The 19,708-nt window shown below is 36.1% G+C and overlaps 1 protein-coding gene, 1 long non-coding RNA gene, 1 other non-coding gene and 1 pseudogene across 3 annotated transcripts; 2 read left to right on the top strand and 2 right to left on the bottom strand.

Moving 5' to 3' along the window:
- Positions 1-150: 150 nt before the first annotated feature.
- On the bottom strand, positions 151-2,000 carry LOC18021264 (annotated as a pseudogene).
- A 1,746-nt stretch (positions 2,001-3,746) lies between these two features.
- LOC18021263 (protein BIC2) lies at positions 3,747-4,442 on the bottom strand. The gene has a single exon (XM_006404398.2). The coding sequence runs from the start codon at positions 4,357-4,359 to the stop codon at positions 3,952-3,954; it is 408 nt and encodes a 135-aa protein (XP_006404461.1). The 5' UTR covers positions 4,360-4,442; the 3' UTR covers positions 3,747-3,951.
- A 647-nt stretch (positions 4,443-5,089) lies between these two features.
- LOC112087870 lies at positions 5,090-6,060 on the top strand. Its single transcript, XR_002900281.1, has 3 exons — positions 5,090-5,491; positions 5,579-5,727; positions 5,885-6,060. It is a non-coding gene; the product is annotated as an uncharacterized LOC112087870 (long non-coding RNA).
- Positions 6,061-19,283: 13,223 nt separating this feature from the next.
- LOC112087913 lies at positions 19,284-19,389 on the top strand. The gene has a single exon (XR_002900319.1). It is a non-coding gene; the product is annotated as a small nucleolar RNA R71 (small nucleolar RNA).
- The last annotated feature ends 319 nt before the right edge of the window (positions 19,390-19,708 follow it).

Here is a 19,708-nt window from a genome sequence, read left to right as displayed (position 1 = left end):
CAATTTACAGAATCAGCATTAAGGTAAGAAGTTAATGTGATTGCTATCATATCATTGACTGATATGATACGATATGGTTTTAAAAACAGCCACTAATCGCCATATATATACACCGCCAGAATGTTCTTCACCGCACCAAATCGTACCAGATCAAATGTAGCTCCGTTGTGCAAACACAAGGGGGTCTTTCTTGTGCATAGCGAGTCCGGGCATGACGTCTATGTTTATATCCTCCGATTTAACTCCTTTAGGTAGACTCCAGTCAAATCTGTAGAGAAGGTTAGTGAAAGGTATCTCTACAGCTGCGACCCTAAGATGCATCGCAGGGCACATCCTCCGGCCTGACCCGAAAGGTAGGAGCTCAAAATCTTGTCCCTTGAAGTCCACTCCTTTCTTCTCGTTCATGAACCTCTCCGGAATAATTCATTAGGGTTATCTCCCCACGCGGCCGTGTCACGAGAAACCGCCCACGAGTTCACCTGAATCATGGTCTTCGCAGGAATATCATAGCCACCGATCTTTGCGTCTGCGATGGTTTCTCTGGGTAGAAGAATGGGTATGACTAGTTCGAGCCGGAGAGACTCCTTAATTACAGCCTTCAAGTAAGGGAGATTTGGTATGTCTTCTTCTGAGACATATCCTTTGTTGCCTACCACATTTCTCACTTCCTCTTGAGCTTACTTCATCACTTCAGGGTACTTTATGAGGTTAGTCATTGCCCATACCACCACTGCGGCCGCCGTGTCAGTTCCGGGCATGACAATATCCTAATCAAATTATAACAGTGTTAATCACAATTATATTCCATATATTAAAAAAAATGTCATTCTACCATTTTTCACAGATATAAATAAAAGTATCAAAATAATTATTTTATCTCTTCTTAATACACTAAGTAAAATATATATTTTTTTTTAATTTACGCACTAGAATAATAAGTTAAAACTGGATTTTTGAGTACTTGTTATCCAAAACCAAACCTAATTTTGAAAACAAAAAATCCTTTTTGCCTCCAAATGTAGAAATTATGACCTCTAGGAATTTATACGAGTTTGAAAAATTAATAAAAAATTGCAATATGTGTTAGTGAATGAGTGAGTGAGTGAGTTACGAACAAATATCATGGCCTTGACATTTTCGTGGGTGAATTCGACGGAGAAAGGTTGATCTTTGTGGCTCGTCATCAAAAGATCAATGAAGCTCTCTCTCTCGGGTTTAGGGCGGTTAGGGTCAAGAGTCTCATCAAGGAGTTCTTGAAGATAAGTGTCGAGCTCCTTGAAAGCTTTCTTGAGACGCGCATTGAGACCAGTGAGGTTGTCGACGAATCCAAAATAAGGGAACAGGTCGGAGAAAAAAAGAGTTCCCAAAAAGGCCTGAGTCTCAAACAAGATGCTAATGAATCTCCTCATCTCGGCTCCGGACTCGTTGTATCGCTTCCCAAAAGCTTGTCTACAGACAACACAGTTGGTGAAGGACAAGAGAAGTTCACTTAGATCAACGGTCCCCGATTGGTCTACGGCTTTGTAGATCTTGTCCATCATCCGTTGGCACTCTTCTTCTCTAACGGGTAGAAAACTTGCCACTCGGTTTGGGCTGAAGAGATTCACCATACACATCTTCCTCATCTCACGGTAGTACGCTGTGTACTGTCCGAAACCAAGGTCACGGCCTTGATACGACATCGTTTGTTGCCCTTTGAGGAGAGGACGAGCAGTAAAATTTAGATCTTGGGTCTTGAGGAGCTCCTTGGCTAGCTCAGCCGAGGAGATCATCACTAGGTGACGGCTTCCCAATTTCATTGTGAAAATCGGACCGTAGAGCTTGGAGAGACGGAAGAAGAATTGTTGTGGATTGAATTTCTCCATCTGGTGGAGGTTTCCAATTATAGGAAGACCTCTTGGCCCTGGAGGCAGCCGTAGAGATTTCTTGGTGGTGCACCGGAGGAGTAAGTAGGCTACCATTGCGGCTGCCACGGTGGCTATAATCAAGAAGAGATCCATTCTTGATTACTTGTTGTTGTTTTCAGATATATTTTTACCAATGCAAGTGATAGTGTGATTAAATAGTAAGCCTTGGTCTTTTTTTAAGTACATAGGAGCCTAAGTCGTCTAATTTTTTTATAATAAATAGGGAGCTAAGTCAGGGAACTAAGTCGTTGCTTCGTTTCTTAGTCATGGGGATTGGAGAAAGGAGAACATTTTTTTTTTTGGTAAAAGAGAAAGGAGAACATATCAAACTAAAGCAATCAAAAATTGAATTGTACTCGCAAATCATAATGTATATAGTAATATTTGATGAGGGTGAGTGTTGGTGGTGACATACTCGTTCAACTTCCAAGATGTGAAGAGCACGTTTATTTTATTACCAAGACGTGCAGAGAACATGCTTATTTACAGCATGTTTTCCCTAACACTATTCTACTAGAGCATGTTTTCATTAATACCAGCATGTTTTTCATTATTTCAATCATGCAATGTGTTTTCTATTATTAAAGGAACGTGTATAAAAAATGCGGAAGTTATATTTGGCTATTGTCACTCCTTACAACTTTGATTCAAAGTTCTTAAGAGTTTAACTTCTCGTATTCTACTAACATATATATCCAGACTGCTTGTAAGTAATCATTAATTAAAAAACCAAAAATAGCTTTGTAAGAGGACGGAGTGTGATACTGTCTCCAAACATCACAATAAATCAAATTTAAAAACCTAGCAATTTTCATATCATTTTCATGAAAAAAATCTATGGTTTATTTAACCCGATAACAGATATCATAAACTGATGTCTATATCAACCATTTTTTTCAAATCAAGGGAACTTAAAACGACGATACCATAGTTCTCGTCAACTACTACTAATTGCTGCCTCGTTCCTTTTTCATCTGAAACACCTCCCCACTACATTCTTCATCCGCACCAATCAAAGTTTTCGTATAATCCCCACAACAAAACACACAAGTCCTCGATGATGGTAAAAGAAGAGTCTTTGATTTCTTTATAACTTCGCAGAGGTCACAGAATACTTCAAGCTAGGAGTATAAATATTAATCCTCTCAGCCACATATTTTCTCACAAATCCCATTGCATAGCCATAGACTCATAGTAAAATTAGCATCGGGTAAGCCGAACGAACAAGGAACAATTTCAACAACATTATTTAGATATATAACACAATTAATTACCATCGGGTTAGCCGATTTGTTGTTAGGATAAGTTATCGTTTATTGTACATGCCGATTAAAAAAGGTCATGGAAAATGTGTTAGGTTAAACATTCGCGAACATTTTAAACTTTTTTCATCTAGTATTAAACCTAAGCAAAGTAGTAACATTAAGAGTTTAAAATATCCAGAGTAGTGAGTGTTTAGAAAATATCAGAAATAATTCAGAGCTACAAAAAAAAAACTTATAATACAGAGTTTGATGAGAACGTTGAAAAGTACAAATCTAAAACCGTTCGAAAAAAGTCATGTTAGAAAAACAAAACTAAAAAGAAAAGAAGAAAACTAAAAAGAAAAGAAGAAAACTATGAAAAACGGATATTGTTTTTTTTTAAAAAAAAAAATTCTGGCCAACACAAGTATATTATTCAAGAGAGGAAGCTGATCAATAAATACATGACATTCCACAAAAAGGGAAATCAACCCGTTAAAAGATAATATAACAATCCATAATTTAGTAAACACTAAAGTACTAAACATACACACTAATACATATTCCCAAATGATATTTCTTAATTTGCAATATAAATTAAATAAATGATAATATGTAGCCAAATATATGTTTGTTACAGGCAATTCCCTAAATAAATCAATCCAATTACTAATTGAAAACTTTGAATGGTTGTATCAATGGTCCAATATCCAAAATTCAATATAAAGATTGATATCTAAAAACATCCAACATTTCCGATGTGTATTATTTGCATAAATATTTCTCTAAGAAATTGAAAATCAACAAGAGGTCTCAACTCGGAGCCGTTGAGGCCTTCTTCCTCTATCTCCGGCATCATCTACGGCGTCTGCAATTAACGCAGCTCGAGCAGAGACTATCTGACTAGACGTAAAAGCAGCGTCAAAGGCAGAGAAATCCATCCAACCCATAAGCAATCCTTCTTTGCCCCAACTCTCCGGTATCGGAACTTTTCCGGCAACTTCTTCTCTGTGTCTCTTCAGCCTCTCACGTCCGGATAACACCGTCGTCTTCTCCGGCTGTTCTTGAATATTCCGGTGACTCGTGATGCTCACCGGCAAACATGTCTTCGTGACCTCATTGTTTTGTTTCTGGTGAGAGGATGTTCTTGGAGAGATTGGTTCCTTGAATTCATCAGGCAAATGAAAAGGCAAATGGGTGCTCTTCATTTTACAATCTTTCTTTGGTTTTTTTTTTTTTGTTCAATAGGGATTTATTTTTCTTTGGTTTAGATGTTTGTATCTATAAGAAGAGATTACAGAGGGATATATAAAAATTAAAAAGAAGGGAAAATAATATACAAGGTTGAAAAGGAAGGAGATAGTGAGACAGAGATTTGTGGTGGCGCTGTCTACTTTTGTGATCACATATAATACTATTACTATTCTATGGTTTCTATGGTCTTTGACGTTTCTACGTCTCATGTAATGTTTAATTTTGTTCTGTTATAGGTGAATTAGCCGCCCACTAGTTATATTCCACCCAAAAAATAAAAGTTTATAGCCATAACAAAAATGTAACTAGGTAACTAATAAAAAAAAAATTGGATGAAAATATTAATATGAAAAAGAGAAAATATTATACTATGGATAGATAATATAATCGCTACAGTCATAAGCGTCTAGCACCTTAATACCATTTAAACAACTACCTACACCGCTTTTTAGCACACTAGTTTTCCTTTTCGTTTATCAAGTTGTTTACAATAAATATTGAATTAATTACTAGAACAACCTTCAAAAATAACCACTTTACTAGAATAACTTTGTTCTAAGTTTGAATAACAGCATTTTTTTCATTTTAAATAACGAAAATGCTATTTTTATTTATTTTTAACAAAAATATAATTAATTTTGAAAAAAAATTCATCTTCACCAACACTTTCTCTCTCTCCTCTTTTTATCTTCTCTCTTTTTCTTCTTTCCAATTTCTTTCTCTCTCTTCTTTCTCTTCTTCTCTCCTCCATTAATGGCAATTTGTGAGTGTATCTCCAACCGACGTTGATTCTGACTATTCCACTGTCTACTCCACCAGATATGCTCCACTGTAGAGAACCTCCTTCCCACTTTTACCTCCTCTTCTAAAGTTGCTACTAAAAAAATTATCCTTCGTTGCATTCCACCATATCTATTCCGCCGCTGCTTTCCAGCAGATGTATTCCACCGCCCTTCCACAAGATCTTCTCTCCTTGGCTTATTTTCTTGTATTTTTAGTTGATATGATGATTCAAGAGGTACACCCACCAAGTGTTCGACTAAATTCCACCAATGATGGTAGAATTATTGGTAGATTTTCATAATGGTAAATTTAATTTCCTGGTGGTGGTAGATTTATTCTCAAATGATGGAAGATTTATTCTCAAATGATGGAAGATTTATTTTTGTGTAGGTTTACTATATCTACTGCCTTCCAGCAGATGTATTCCTCCGCCCTTCCACAAGATCTTCTCTCCTTGGCTTATTTGCTTGTGTTTTTAGTTAATATGATGATTTAAGAGATACGTCCACCAACTGTTCGACGAAATTCTTTCAATGATGGTAGAGTTATTTGTAAATTTTCATTAATGGTAGATTTATTTTTGTGTAGTTTTACTATATATTGATGGTAGATGCATTTTTGATATAATAGTAGATTTATTTTTGAAATGATGGTAATTTATTTTGAATTTTGTGTATTTATCTTTTTCTCTAGTAGGTGACAGACGACGAACGGTGGATCAAAAGATAGGCTATATGTTGGAAGGGGAGTCAAGTTACCGGCAAGAAAATGGAGTTTTGTTTATCAAAAAAATATGTATAGATTTGTTGCTTAAATAGTGGTAGATTTGTTTACTTGATGGTAAATTTAATTTAGAATTTAATAGATTTATTTGAAATGGTAATAGGTTTTCTTATTTTAAATAGTAATTTAATAATTTTTAGTATGTATAATTAAAATGAGTGAGCTATAAACTAAAAACATATGAATCAACCCAGTAATATGAAAAAAATAAATTAAAATGCATAGAAAGAAAACAAACAAGCACAAAAAAATACAAAACTCATATGCCATTTCAGACACGATCAAGCGATTGTCTAGCAAATACCCAAATATCCTAATATATGGTTCAATGTAGATTAAAGTAATAGTACAATTATTGACATTTTAGTACTTGAAAAATTCATATATCAAAATAAATTTACCATCATTACAATAAATCTACCACCAAACAATAATTTTTCTCATACTTAGACCGGTGATAATCATCTTCACGATGGGTGCCTGGTTTTTTTTTTGCAAAAATAAAAGGTTTTAGATGGGCAAAATCATCATTTGATAACCTATAGTTTCAACAAATGACAAGTCTACCATCAATAATAAATAACAAATCTACCAGTTTTAGATAAATTTACAAATAACAGATATATCTGCCTATTTATAATTAAATCTACCAATTTACAATAAGTATATCAATTTCGTGTTTCTCAAATTTTTATAGAAATCTACCGTCACTATTGATAAATCTACCAATTTTTGTACAAATCTGTCTAATGTTAAAAAATCTGCCATCTCTTCAAATAAATATACTACACTTAGAATTCTAGGAACCATATGTTATTGTTAATTAACTCTATCGTCTTTACTAACAACTCTACCGTTTGAAAAATAAATCTACCAAGATAATATTAAATCTACCAACACAATCTTAAATCTACCACAATATTATTAATCTACCATTATTAAAAATAAATCTACCATTATTGAGAATCAAATCCATCCAATGATAAGTCTACTATTATTACACAAAAGTCTATCTCAGACAAAATAAACCTACCGTCAAAGATGAAAAATCTACCAATGTGGTGAAATATCTACCAAAAAGTCAATCAAAAGTCAACCATCAGTTAAAAAGTTTACCAACTCGTATCACATCTACCGTCATTACAAACAAATCTACCCGAAATTTACAAAATCTATCAACCTATAACATCTCGACAACACTTAAGAATAAATCTACCAAAATAAGTCTATACACCATCAAACAAATCTATCGATACCCAAACAAATTTGTTGACCCAAAAATAAATTTACGGTTCTACCCAAGAAATATATATTGCCATAAAAATAAATCTACGGTTCTACCCAAAAAATATATATTGCCATCAAACATTGATAGATTTTTGTATTTGAGCATGCTGGGTTTTTTGTAAATAAATTAAACTTTTGAGGACGTAGTTTATAAATAGTAATGGCAGTATTGTGATTACATTTTTCCACAAAAGTTACAAGGATAAAATGGATATGGTAGGTTATTCTAGTAATAACGAAAGTTTTGTGTTGTTTTCCAGACTTTTCCTATAAATATTTTGGCCAGAAAGATATATTTATTTGATATGTGTGGTTTTGCTCCACCCTAGATATTTTTTGGGTCCATTCGTTTCAGATCTTTCGTTATTTCCACTTTGGGAAGAAAATAACGTACGTAGCAGGAAGAATCAATATTATCTCTCTTTTACGTGACAACTCAGACGCCATAAAAAGCACATTTTTTTATTTCTTTTTCCCATCAGGCGACTTTTTTTTTTTATTAATGAAAATTCTGAACTATGTGAAACATTCTTCATCCATGGAAGTTAACTTTTAGCAAGTTTGTCTGCTGTTCTTTAACAAACAAAAAGTTTGTCTGCTGTTTGATTCTAAAGCAGATCGAAGTAAAACTGGTGTTTGCGACTTGGCGTAATCATAATCGGTTTTGAGCTTAAAAAGCCGTAAGAAAGAAATAATTTTTTAGCCGTTTACTATTTAAAGTTTCGATCTCATGACCTCTTTTAAACTGGACCTTTTTACCATTTTAAATTTTGAACGCATGGCCTTTTGTAAGGTACTAGGTTTTCATCCACGCTACAAATATATATGTTTTTAAATATTATTTTAATTAAAAAAAATTATATACGTGTATCAAAATATATTTACTAAGATAAAAATATGTATATTATTAAATGTAATAATATGTATAAAAAATTACAGTTTTAATCTTAACACTTATATCTTATTTATGAGGTTTCATGGTCTTATTTTGAATATATAATATATTTTGTTTAGAAATCTTATAATTTGGTATAATATTTATAAATTGTATATTAAAGCTAACTAAAAATATAACAAAGTAATCAAATGCTATTTAATAATCATAATATTGATACAAAAATTAAAAATTATACATCAGTTTTCCTAATTAATAAAATCATTTTTTATCGTTTTAATTTCATCTTCGTTATATATATTTTCTATAAAATTAACAAAAATAATAAAAATAATAAATATAAAAATTATTTTATTTTCTTAGCTAATTTAACCAATACAAACTTCTAATTTATTATACTATATTGAAAAAGAAACTAATAATTAAAATTCTTGCTTTCAGATTCATGGCAACTTTTTTCTTGTATCATATTATCTATGTTAACCTTTAAATAATTTTTAATGATTATATCTCACTTCTTCCAATCAAAGTAGATAAGTCTTTTTCCATTTTATTTAATTTCATTCTCATTATATATGTTATCTATGGAATACAGAAAAAGCAAAATAGTTTAAAATTTAACTACTTTATTAATACAGATATTCAGTTTTGTAATTGAAAAAGCAAACTAATAAGCACAAATCTTATTCTCGTATCTAAGAGAAAAGTAGTTTTTGAAACCAAAACAAAAATAGTTATGTAATGAAAATTAAAACAAATTAATAACTAAAAAAACCGACAGAATAAATATGCTTTTCGTTTACGTGGAACATATAGAAACTGTAATTTTATCCAGTGACATATATTAAACACACTCTCAATTATATAACTCTCGATAATTAAAATAGGATCTTTCCAATACCTCGGTCTCCTCTGCCTTAATGCGAGAACTTCTTCTTCTATTCTCAACGTTTTGTTTTTCAAATGTATTGGGTATCAATCACTTGATATGTTTTTTCGGATTGCTTGGAACTTATCATTCTTCTCAAATATGGTGGTCAAGCTTTGGAGAATTATGGTCTCTTTCTCGACATTAAAGCGGTTTGTAGTGGCTTTGTCTATATCTACTTTCATCATATTCTTTTTTGAGCTAATAGTTTAATATATTATTTAGCCAAGTTGGTTCTTTTACGTTGTAATGACTCATTCCTTAGTGAAAGTTAACTCTATTCTTTTGTTTTTTTTATTAAATTGAAATGGTTTCACACACACAAACAAAATTAATTTTTTTTTTTTAATAGTTATGTGATAAAAATTTGGATGCTAATGTAGGAGTTTCTAAATATGTGTGTATATGTAAAGAAGTTTTACTAAATAATTTGTTCTTAATTATTTATATAATTTTCCTACTTTAATATTATTTTAGTTTTTATTATTAATCTAAATTTTATAAATAATTTCCTTATCTTTGATAATTTTTAAAAATAATAATAGAATTTGGAAACTTTCTTAATTTTCAATATTGTGATGGACTAATACAAATTTGATACATAATTTCCTTGTTTTTATATATTTATTTTAGCAGCAATAATATTAAAATTTGTAAACTTTTTTTAATTTTAAATATTAATGTAGACCAATAGAATTGTTCTTTTTAATCATATATGGACACCTAGCTTCGACTTTTATTAGTAATGAGATTAAAAAAATATAGATTTGTTTTGTTAGCAATGATATTAAAATTCGTAAACTTTGTTAATTTTAAATATTGATGTGGACCAATAGAATTTTTCCTTTTAATTCTATGTGGACACTTTTAGAGGCATTTAGCTTCAACTTTTATTAGTATAGGATTTTTATAATTTTGCCATTAATCCAAAAGTTACTTTTTAAAGCCAAAATTGTTTTTTAAAATGAGGACCATAAGCATGGACTTGCATAGCTTGAACTCAGAGCTGCGCTTAAATTTTCTCCTCTCCAAATATGTTTTAAAAAATTATCTTAAATGTTGGAATTTATAAATGCGGAATAAAGAGATTAAGTATGAACGATTAAGAGAGAAAGAGAGAAAGAGTCTGAGAGAATAAGTCTCCAAAAAGAGTGTGTATTCCATAATATCGGCAGACTACATTCATAGAGAGACAAAGAGTGAACTAGGTCTAGGTTACAAAGAAGAAGACAAATAAGTGGTTAGACTCTTGGAATCACGTGTAGGAATAGCCCCAAGCTTTCTCAGATCTCGGAGATGAGAGTGACAGCTTCAACGGTCATATTGACCTCAAACAGACCCGTGACCTTGAGAGGGGACCACTGTACGGACGCTTCTCTTTTACACCGCTTCTCTTGGGCTTCTCACATTATTCTTGGTCCTTCTCTTATTCTGGCCTAGTGTGAATACACATTGGCCCATACTTGATCAATACTCCCCCTCAAGCTTAGCACTAAAAGTCGCTTAGAATCCTTAGAGAGATAAGCTTGACAACCCATGAGCATCACCTCATTAAAAACCTTAACAGAGAAAACCTCATGGGACAAAACTCTGTTAAGGGAAAAAAAGTGTGATGTCCATGGATCAGAAAGCATGATCAAGGGCGTGTGAGATCCACAAGCCCTAGTATGTCAAAGATATGTTTGCAAACTTTGAGACTTGCGGATTTGGTGAAGATATCTGTGAGCTGGTCTTCACTCCTGGTGTAGCATGGGAGAACGACTCCTTCTTCAATTGCCTCTCTGACTTTATGACAATCGATTTCAATCGACTTGGTCCTCTCATGAAATACTGAGTTTGATGCAATGTGTATAGCCGCTTGATTATCACAATGCATTGTGATGGGAGTCGATTGCTCAATGACAAAATCCTTGAGTAGTGCCTTCAGCCAAGTCAATTCACTAGTCAGCTTTCTCATTGCTCTATATTCTGCTTCAGCACTTGAACATGAAACCACTTTTTGCTTCTTAGTCTTCCAGGTAACCAGATTCCCACCAATGAAGGTACAATAACCGGTTGTGGACTTGCGATCTGTCCTATCTCCAGCCCAATATGAATCACAATACCCCACAATCTCTGTGTTATCATTCTTTCCCATCCAAATCCCTTGGCCAAGGCTACCTTTTAGATATCTGAGAATCCTTTCTACCATACTCCAAGATACACGGTTGAAGCTTGCATATGCTGGCTCACTTGATTCACGGCAAAACAAATATCTGGTCTTGTTAATGTAAGATAAATGAGCTTGCCCACTAGTCTTCTATATCTTGAGACATCTTTGAAGAGCTCATCTGTCTTCTCCCCTTTTCGACTGACCTTGTAGCCATCCTCAAGAGGCGTTTTAGCCGGCTTAGCTCCAAGTTTGCCTGTTTCCTTAAGAAGATCGACAGTGTACTTCCTCTGAGATAAGAAGAGACCCTCCGGAGATCGACATATCTCAATGCCTAAGAAGTATTTGAGCTCCCCAAGATCCTTGATATCAAATGTTGAATGGAGAAAGGCCTTAGTCATCTGAATTCCTTCTTTATCATCACCAGAGATAATCAGATCATCTACATAGACCAGCACAACAACAAGGCCTTGATCCCTCTTTAGTGTGAACAAGGTGTGATTTGAGTGAGACTTTTTAAAGCCATGAGCCAAGAGGGTGGTGCTTAACTTTTGATACCAAGCTCTAGGGGATTGCTTGAGACCGTAGATTGCTTTTCTGAGCTTTAACACATTCCCTGGTGCAACCGTATCTTAAAGACCTGGTGGTGGAGTCATATAAAACTCTTCTTGAAGATCTCCTTGAAGAAAAGTATTCTTTACGTCCATCTGCCATAAATCCCATGAGAGGTTGACAGCCAAAGAAAGTACAACCCTCATGGTATGAAGTTTAGCAACTGGGGCAAACGTTTCCTTAAAGTCTTCTCCAGGAGTTTGAGTGAACCCACGGGCAACTAACCGAGCCTTGTACCTTTCTATATCCCCATTGCTCTTGTACTTGATCGTAAATACCCACTTGGAGCTCACTGGTCTCTTCCCTGGTGGCAATTCAGTCTCGTCCCATGTATGATTCCGTGTCATAGCTCCGATTTCATCATCGATAGCATCAACCCACACCTTGTGATCTTTGGCTTCCTCATAGCTTATTGGAACCTCATGCTGATCTATCTTCACAAGAAATGCCTGGTGGTTTGATGGCAAGAGGGCAAGAGAACATACGACCTGAATCGGGTGAGCCACTGCTTGACTGTTGTAATAGACTCGCGTGTTTACCCAATTAGATGGATCTTTGATGAGTCTAGTGCTCCTTCTTAGTGGCTGCACCACCTCTTCCTCAACCGTTGCTTCTTCTTCGAGAGTATCAGCCTCTCCTGCTTCCGGTTGATTAGTGATACTCGGCGAGTCTGGCTCTGTTGTAAGCATTTCCGGGTTAAGATCCTGGTTACTTGCTTCTGCTGCTTGATCCGCAGGAGTTGGAGCTGGTGCTGGAGCAGGTGTTTGAGCTTGTCTGGGAGGAGCTTGATTCCCAAGATGATCCAGGAGAAACTTTAGACTTGTAGCACGATCAGAAGGAGAGCTTGATAGATCCTTGAGGCTTTCACAATCTTTCTTATCATAGTACCCTTGACCCTCAAGGAACTTTACTTCTCTTGAGACATACGTACGACTGTTAATAGGGTTATAGCACTTGTAGCCCTTCTGTGTTGTGGAATACCCAAGGAACATACATTTGATGCTTTTCGCGTTTAGCTTATTCCGTTGCTCACCTGGTATCATCACAAAAAAAAACACACCCAAAGACACGTAAGTAATCAAATGAGGGTTTAGTTTTGTTGAGTACCTTGATGCGTGCTCGTGTCAACTACGTGAGGGAACAAGTTTTACCCTTAACAAAACAAATGAAAGCCGCAAGTGCACAACTAATCAGTTGTAGTATTTAGGGATCGAATCCACAGAGATTTGTGTGCCTGGTATTCTTCTCGGTTTTTAACTTTATGTCTAGACTAAATTGGTTTTAAAGGTTGGTTGTTTTTCTGGCGAATTAAACTAAAACAAAAGAAAGCAAATAAATCTATCCTAAAAAGCAGGTAAAGAAAATCGAATGAAATGCAAATGGAATAAGTAAAATATCGAACTAAACAAAAATAAGGCAAGTAAAATATCGCATGAAAGGTAAATAAAGCAAGTAAATAACGAACTAAGAAATTGAAATGCAGGTCTAAGAAAGCAAGTAAAAATCGATGGAATTGTAAACTATGGCTAAAAACGCTGAGCTTTTGGGAACTCTAAGGGATCATAATCGGTTTTAACATTAGTGTAGATAGATTGGGATTGACGGATAACAATATATGGGTTCAAGAGCTAGAGTACGGCGGTATGACTACGTCACTGTCGTGATCATAACCAACTGTTTCTCGCAACCCTGACCAGTAGGTTTCCACTCTGGCCCTGGAAGGGAGAGAACGCAAGAGCTGCACAAGACTCGTCAATACTCACGATCTCGCCACAGGTAGGTTTCCACTCCTACGGAAAAATCGTCTGTTTCATTCTAGGGCTGATACTTAATGAAAACTTTCGCAACACTAACTATCTAGATCAGATACTAGGTGATCAATCAAGCATACATGCAATAAGAACAAGAATAAACAGAGAACATGTCGAAATCCCAGATCTATAAACCTAGATGTCTTAATCGATTATGAGAGTCCCTTTCGGGAACGCTAAGCCCAACTCGGGATCTACTCAGACATGGCTGAGTTCGACATCATCATTGGTTTTAATAAAAGTAATGAAAAACAGTAAAGAAAAGAGATAAAGAAAGCTTCTCTATTGAAGAACTCGGACTTGAACAATCTTCTACAAAAATCTCATAAAAATGGCTAAAGGAAAAGGGTTTCTGTAAAGTATGAAAAGCTCTCCCTAAAAACGACCTAAATAACATGTATTTATAGTCTCCAATACTCCATGGTCTCTAGGGTTCTGGAATTGAGGCTGGGAATGACTTTGGGCTTCAGATAAGTGGGCTTTAAGTCGGAGGTTGAATGCCACGGTCGGGAGTGTTGTGACCGCGGCAATTGGCTTGTTGGCCGCAGTCGGGAAGCTTCTAACCGCGGCAAATAGCCTGTTGGCCGCGGTCGCTTGAGTTGCTGGCCGACTCCGCGTGGCTCCGGGGCTAATGGAATATCTTAAGATCCAACCGTTGGAATGTCTCCAAACCAAGTGCATTTGAAAGCTGGTTGATTCTTCTATAAGTTGTCCAATTTTGAGGGTGATCAGACGGTGAGAAGGTCTTCGTCTCTCCATGAGAGTTCTAACGGTCTGAATTTATCCAAAAGAGTCTTTTTGTTCCATTTTGTGCATCTTTATCCCAAATTACCTGAAAAGTCTTTTAAAATCCGGAAACATAGAAATCCTTTGAAAAACTTTGAAAATGGAGTAAAAACACCTGTAAAAGATATTAAAATGATCTATAAAAATGGTCAAAATCCGGTGTTATCAACTCCCCCAGACTTAGTCTTTTGTTTGTCCTCAAACAAAACAAAGGCTAAATCTCGGCGAGAGGTTTGAAAACGCAGGAACTAAACAAAATTTCAGAGACCAAACTTCTAGACCAATATCAATCAGTATGCATCAATCGGGAATAGCCTAGAAAATTCTCACTAGCAATACAGGCATAACTAGTCCGTTAATCCGTCATGCAGAAATCTATGCACTAAAATCTAACTTCCAGTCAACTAGCTCTTAACATTCATTAAAAATCTCGGTGGTTCTCATCAAAGAAAATCTAGGCAAGGCAATCTAGGGTAGGTGTAAAGAAGGATTATTTGGGGGTATGGCTTAAAGTGTTTAATGGTTACCTGAAGATCTGGAGGATGCAGGACATTATGCAAAACCGCAAGAGAGAGTGAAGCTGTTGGTATCCACAGTTTTCAGTCACTTTCTTCTTGACATAGATTCGTGGTCTTCTTCCTCAAGTTCTCTCCAAACTCCCCCAGACTTAGATTTTTGTAAATCTTTCAAAACAATAGCTCCTTAAACGAATAGTGGTTGCTCATTGCTCCATAAATTTCGACAATCTAAGACTCATTAGGCTTTTTGTTTCCCATTCTCTTTTCACGTTTTTTTTTTTTTTTTTTTTTAAGGAAAGGGAACACCTTTAGATATAGAGTCTTGGAGAGCACGAATTTACCAGTTAATATCTGTCTTGTAAAGCTTTATTATGTATCTGATACTCTTCCTTCCCAATTCCATTCAGTCTCTTTTGCGAGTGACTGAAAACTGCGTCGCTCCTCTTCTCTCCGACGTTTTTGCACATATCTGCTGATATAAACTAAAGAAAGAATGCATGAGGATTGAAAACAAAGGTTTTGGGTTTAAGGTATGGTACCAGATAAAGATAAACTGGTCATCTAGGACGACAAAGAGTGGTAAAAGTGATGGTAAAAGACGTCCTAGATGTGTATGTCGATGCCTGCCTAAAATCAATGATGAGAAAATTAGATATCAATATTAAGTCCAAATAAAATGAGCTAGTATATCCTGTTAGAAAGAATCTCCATGAATAGAAGTCCTCTGGTGGGAGTTCGTAGTGCAAGTACTCTAGCTACCGCCTAGTCTAGTGCTAACCACAAATGAGCTATCATGCATAGTGTAGAAGTGTGCAGGTCTAAATCATCATAGTTTTACGTCAAACATTCCTGAAAAATACTTAATGTCGAATAGGTTACATATTAAAATTTAAAAAGTACTTGAAATCTAAAAGCAAAGGCAGGAAAATAATTAGTACGGATAGACATCCTCCCCCAGACTTAAATCACACTGTCCCCAGTGTGAAAAAGTTGGTGAGAAGATGGTGAATAAAAGCAAAATAAGATAAGATAAGATAAAAGAAAAGAAAATGATGATAGAACCGTGATGGTAGTGAAGTGCTGGTCAATCACTCATCCTCTGAAGTGTCGTCTGTGAACTGGTGCTGCTCCTGTAAGAAGGTGACAACGCGCTCAAAGCGTCGTCCCTGTCTCTCAACTCTGCGCTCCAGATCGGAATCTTGAATGCTGGAGCAATCTCATCACATAGCTTCTTCTTCTCGGTCTGGCTTGGTTCAGCATGTACTCTCCTAGAGTAGCATCGTCGGGAGTATCATCGGAGCTGCCACCAGTTCGACGGCTCCTTCGGGATCTGGTTTCATCCATTTTCTGCAAAATGAAATGATTCTTGGAAAAAGTGAGTTTTGGATGCTAATTTTAACACATTAAGATCTGTTATACTAATACTAGTATAAAGAGATTAATTAAAATATTAGCAAACAAAATTGATATTAAATCAGAGAAATCAAGTAATTCATGACTAAATTCGTATTTTTGATGTTCTCAACATAGAAATCTTCTAAAAATCGGTTTTTCTGAGCAATTTCCATGTGAATTCTAAAGATTACCCAATACTAATCACTAATCACACAAGACTAAATCAAATTCATCAATTTTGCTGTTCCAAATTCGATTTTTATGAAGCATGAAGAATCCAAATTTCAAAAATCTCAATTCCTCTAAAGCTAGGTGCTAAAATCGATTTTTAGATAACCTAAATGGATAATCTATCATTCTTAAGCTATTTCCACCATCAATAGACCAAGATTCTGGGTTTTTAAAGAAAACCCTAAGTTCAAAATCGAGTAAGAATGGTGAGTTTGAGGTTCATACCTTGCTGGAAAGAGAGAATTGATGGCAGAATTGAAATCAGCTTCGAAAAAGAGTGAGGTTTGAGCCAAAAATCTCTTAAAAAGCTTAAAAATTGAAAATGTGTTCTTTCTCCTAAATCTCTAAGTCTTTTGGAAGAGAAGAGAAGAAAGAGTTTTGATCCAAAAAGTTTGTTTCTTTTCTTTAAAAAGAGTTTTTGAAGCAAAAACGGAAAATTTCTGGAAATTTTTAAGTTTACGGGAACTTACCTTTTCTTGTTTGCACATTAGGAAAGTTTAAAACTTACTAAGGATCTTTTCGGATTTTACCGGGAACATTTCGGGAAATACCGGGAATCACCAGGCAAAACCGGGAATCACAGGCAACACCGGGAAGCGGCAGAAATCCGCGGAATCATCTCAACGACCAACGGCCGCGGTCAGGAGACGCGCGACCGCGGTGGCTGAGGGCTCGGCCGCGGTCACATTTCCGGCGCCACGGTCGATGCACTCTTGGCCGCGGTCAGGTCTGTTGCGACCGCGGGTCTTCCTCCTGCGGCCTATTGTCCAATCTTCTCGTCTTTGCCGGACCGAGCAGCTAAAGACCTACCTTTTTCTTATTGGTTTTTCTAATTTTCTGATTTTTTTGTGTTTTTTTATTGTTTTATAAAATACCTAATACTTAAAAAGAAAAAGAAAGCATAAACTCAAAAAGGGAAAAGAAAATTAAAAGAACGAGTACCTAAATGGGTTGCCTCCCATTAAGCGCTTTTGTTTTAAGTCGTTTAGCTCGACGTAAGCATGAGGAATCAGGCTGATTGAATGGCACTCCACTTGATGTGCCTTTATCACTTCCGGTTGGTGGAGGTTTTACTTCTTCTCCTTGAAGAGAAGTCTTCTTACCTTTAATCTTCTTTCAGACTTTAATGTTGTTCAGAACCCTTTTTGTGTTTTCGATCAGCTCCTGTATTTGATCCTCACTAGTTTCTGTTGCGTCTGGTGGAATGATGATCTTGATCTTTGCAAAGGCTTTCGGCTTCTCCTTTTCTTTCTCTTTTGGCCTGTTTCCTTTACTTGGAAATTGATCTAAGATAGTACGATAGTACCTTTTTATGTCCACATTGAGGAAAACAGCATGCCGGTTTGCGTGATCGATTATTGCTCCTACTGTAGCTAGGAATGGCCTCCCGAAAATGAGAGGCCTCTCCTTGGCTTTATCCATCTCCAGGACTTGGAAATCTGCTGGAACAATCTTATCTCCCACTAGAACTTGTAGATCATGAATCGCCCCTTCAGTATCTCTTTGAGATGAATCTCCAAAGATAACCTTAACTGTCGATGTCCTTAAGATTTTTATGCCCAATCTTTCGGCAAATGCCTTAGACATGATATTGACATTGGCTCCGGAATCGCACAAGCAGTCTGTAAACTTGATTCCTGAAATGAAACACTGGAAAACAAAATGTCCCGGATCATCGGCTTTGGTAAGCCTTTGAAACGGTGTCGTTCGGGTACCTTAAACGGTGGCTGCTTGGGATCGATGTCCTTGTACAGTGGTACAAAGATTGGGGTTTCTTCTTTCTTTCCATCGGTTCCGGACTCTTCTTTGGGCAATGTTGTTATGGCGTTGCAAAACTTCTTAGGGTTATCTTCAACTCTTCCTGGAAGAACTCCACTTTGCCTCTTCATAGAGTCGACTGTTTGGGCGACTTGCACATCTAACTTCTTTACGTGCGAAGATAAAGATTCAAACTTACCATTCAGATCATTGTACATGCAGTCCACTTTCACGTTCACGTCTTTAGATGCTTTTTCGTTCGTCATAACGAGCTATTGGATTGACTGTTCAAGTCTACCGATTTGTGAAGCTAGCTGGTTCGTCGTGACTCCCTGCTGTTGTACAAATTGATTGTTAAAACCCGTACCTTGGTAGTTATATGGCTGTCGCGGTTGATATGGTACTATTCCTCCAAAGTTTCCACCTTGAAACTTGTTTTGGAATGATTTTTGCTGAGGTGGGTAGTACTGATCTTGAGGGTTCTCCACATTTGGATTGCGGTAAGAGAGATTGTTGTAATTTGCATTCCGGAAGTTGTTGTTGAAGTTGTTGTTGGAGCGATTTTGGTATGGCACCTGTGCTCCTACGTAGTTCACATCTTCTTCTTGAAATGCTTGATTAATGTGATCGATATCACTAGGTCCTTCCTCTTCTACGCCATTGTTGGTTTCACAAGCATGGATCGGGCGATTGTTGCTCTGCAGAAGCTGGCTCACCATGTTCTTCAACTCGGTTATCTCCTTGTTGTCTGTTCCGGCTTGCTTCATCGATCGATCATATTCAGGACAGTCATTGCTATTGGCTTGAGCCAAATTTTCGATGAGGGCTCTTCCTTGGGTTATCGTCTTTTGCCCAAAATCTCCATTGCTAGCTGTATCAAGTGAAAGTTTGTATTTTGGTTGCAAACCTCGGTAAAATGTGCCCAGCAGGCTTGATCCATGAAATCCATGATGAGGGCAATCACGTTCATACTCCTTAAAACGTTCCCAAGCTTCATAGAAAGATTCATTGGCCCTTGTTGAAAGGTTGAGATCTTCGTTCTCAAATTGTTCGACCTTGACTTAGTGTAGAAGTGGTTCAAGAAAGCAGTTCTACATTCTTCCCAATTAGTAATCGATCCTGCAGGCAAAGACTTCAACCAACGGTGAGCTTTATCTGCTAATGAAAAAGGGAACAACTTACACTTTAAATAGTCAGGTGGAACTTGGTTTGTTCTCATATGCTGCAAATTTCTTCAAAAAGCTCGATATGGTTCATTGGGTGCTCAGAAGGAACTCCATGGAACTGGTTTTGCTTCACCAATGAGATGATTTGAGGCTTGACTTCAAACTCATTCCGGTTTGGAAATGGTACTTGAATCGCAGATC

This window comes from Eutrema salsugineum, unplaced genomic scaffold, assembly GCF_000478725.1.
Source record: "Eutrema salsugineum unplaced genomic scaffold, Eutsalg1_0 scaffold_16, whole genome shotgun sequence".
Taxonomy (NCBI): Eukaryota; Viridiplantae; Streptophyta; class Magnoliopsida; order Brassicales; family Brassicaceae; genus Eutrema; species Eutrema salsugineum.
This window is presented reverse-complemented; position numbering and strand designations above follow the sequence as displayed.

Excerpts from the sequence above, each read along its gene's own strand:
- LOC18021263 (XM_006404398.2), bottom strand. The coding sequence starts at position 4,359 with ATGAAGAGCACCCATTTGCCTTTTCATTTGCCTGATGAATTCAAGGAA.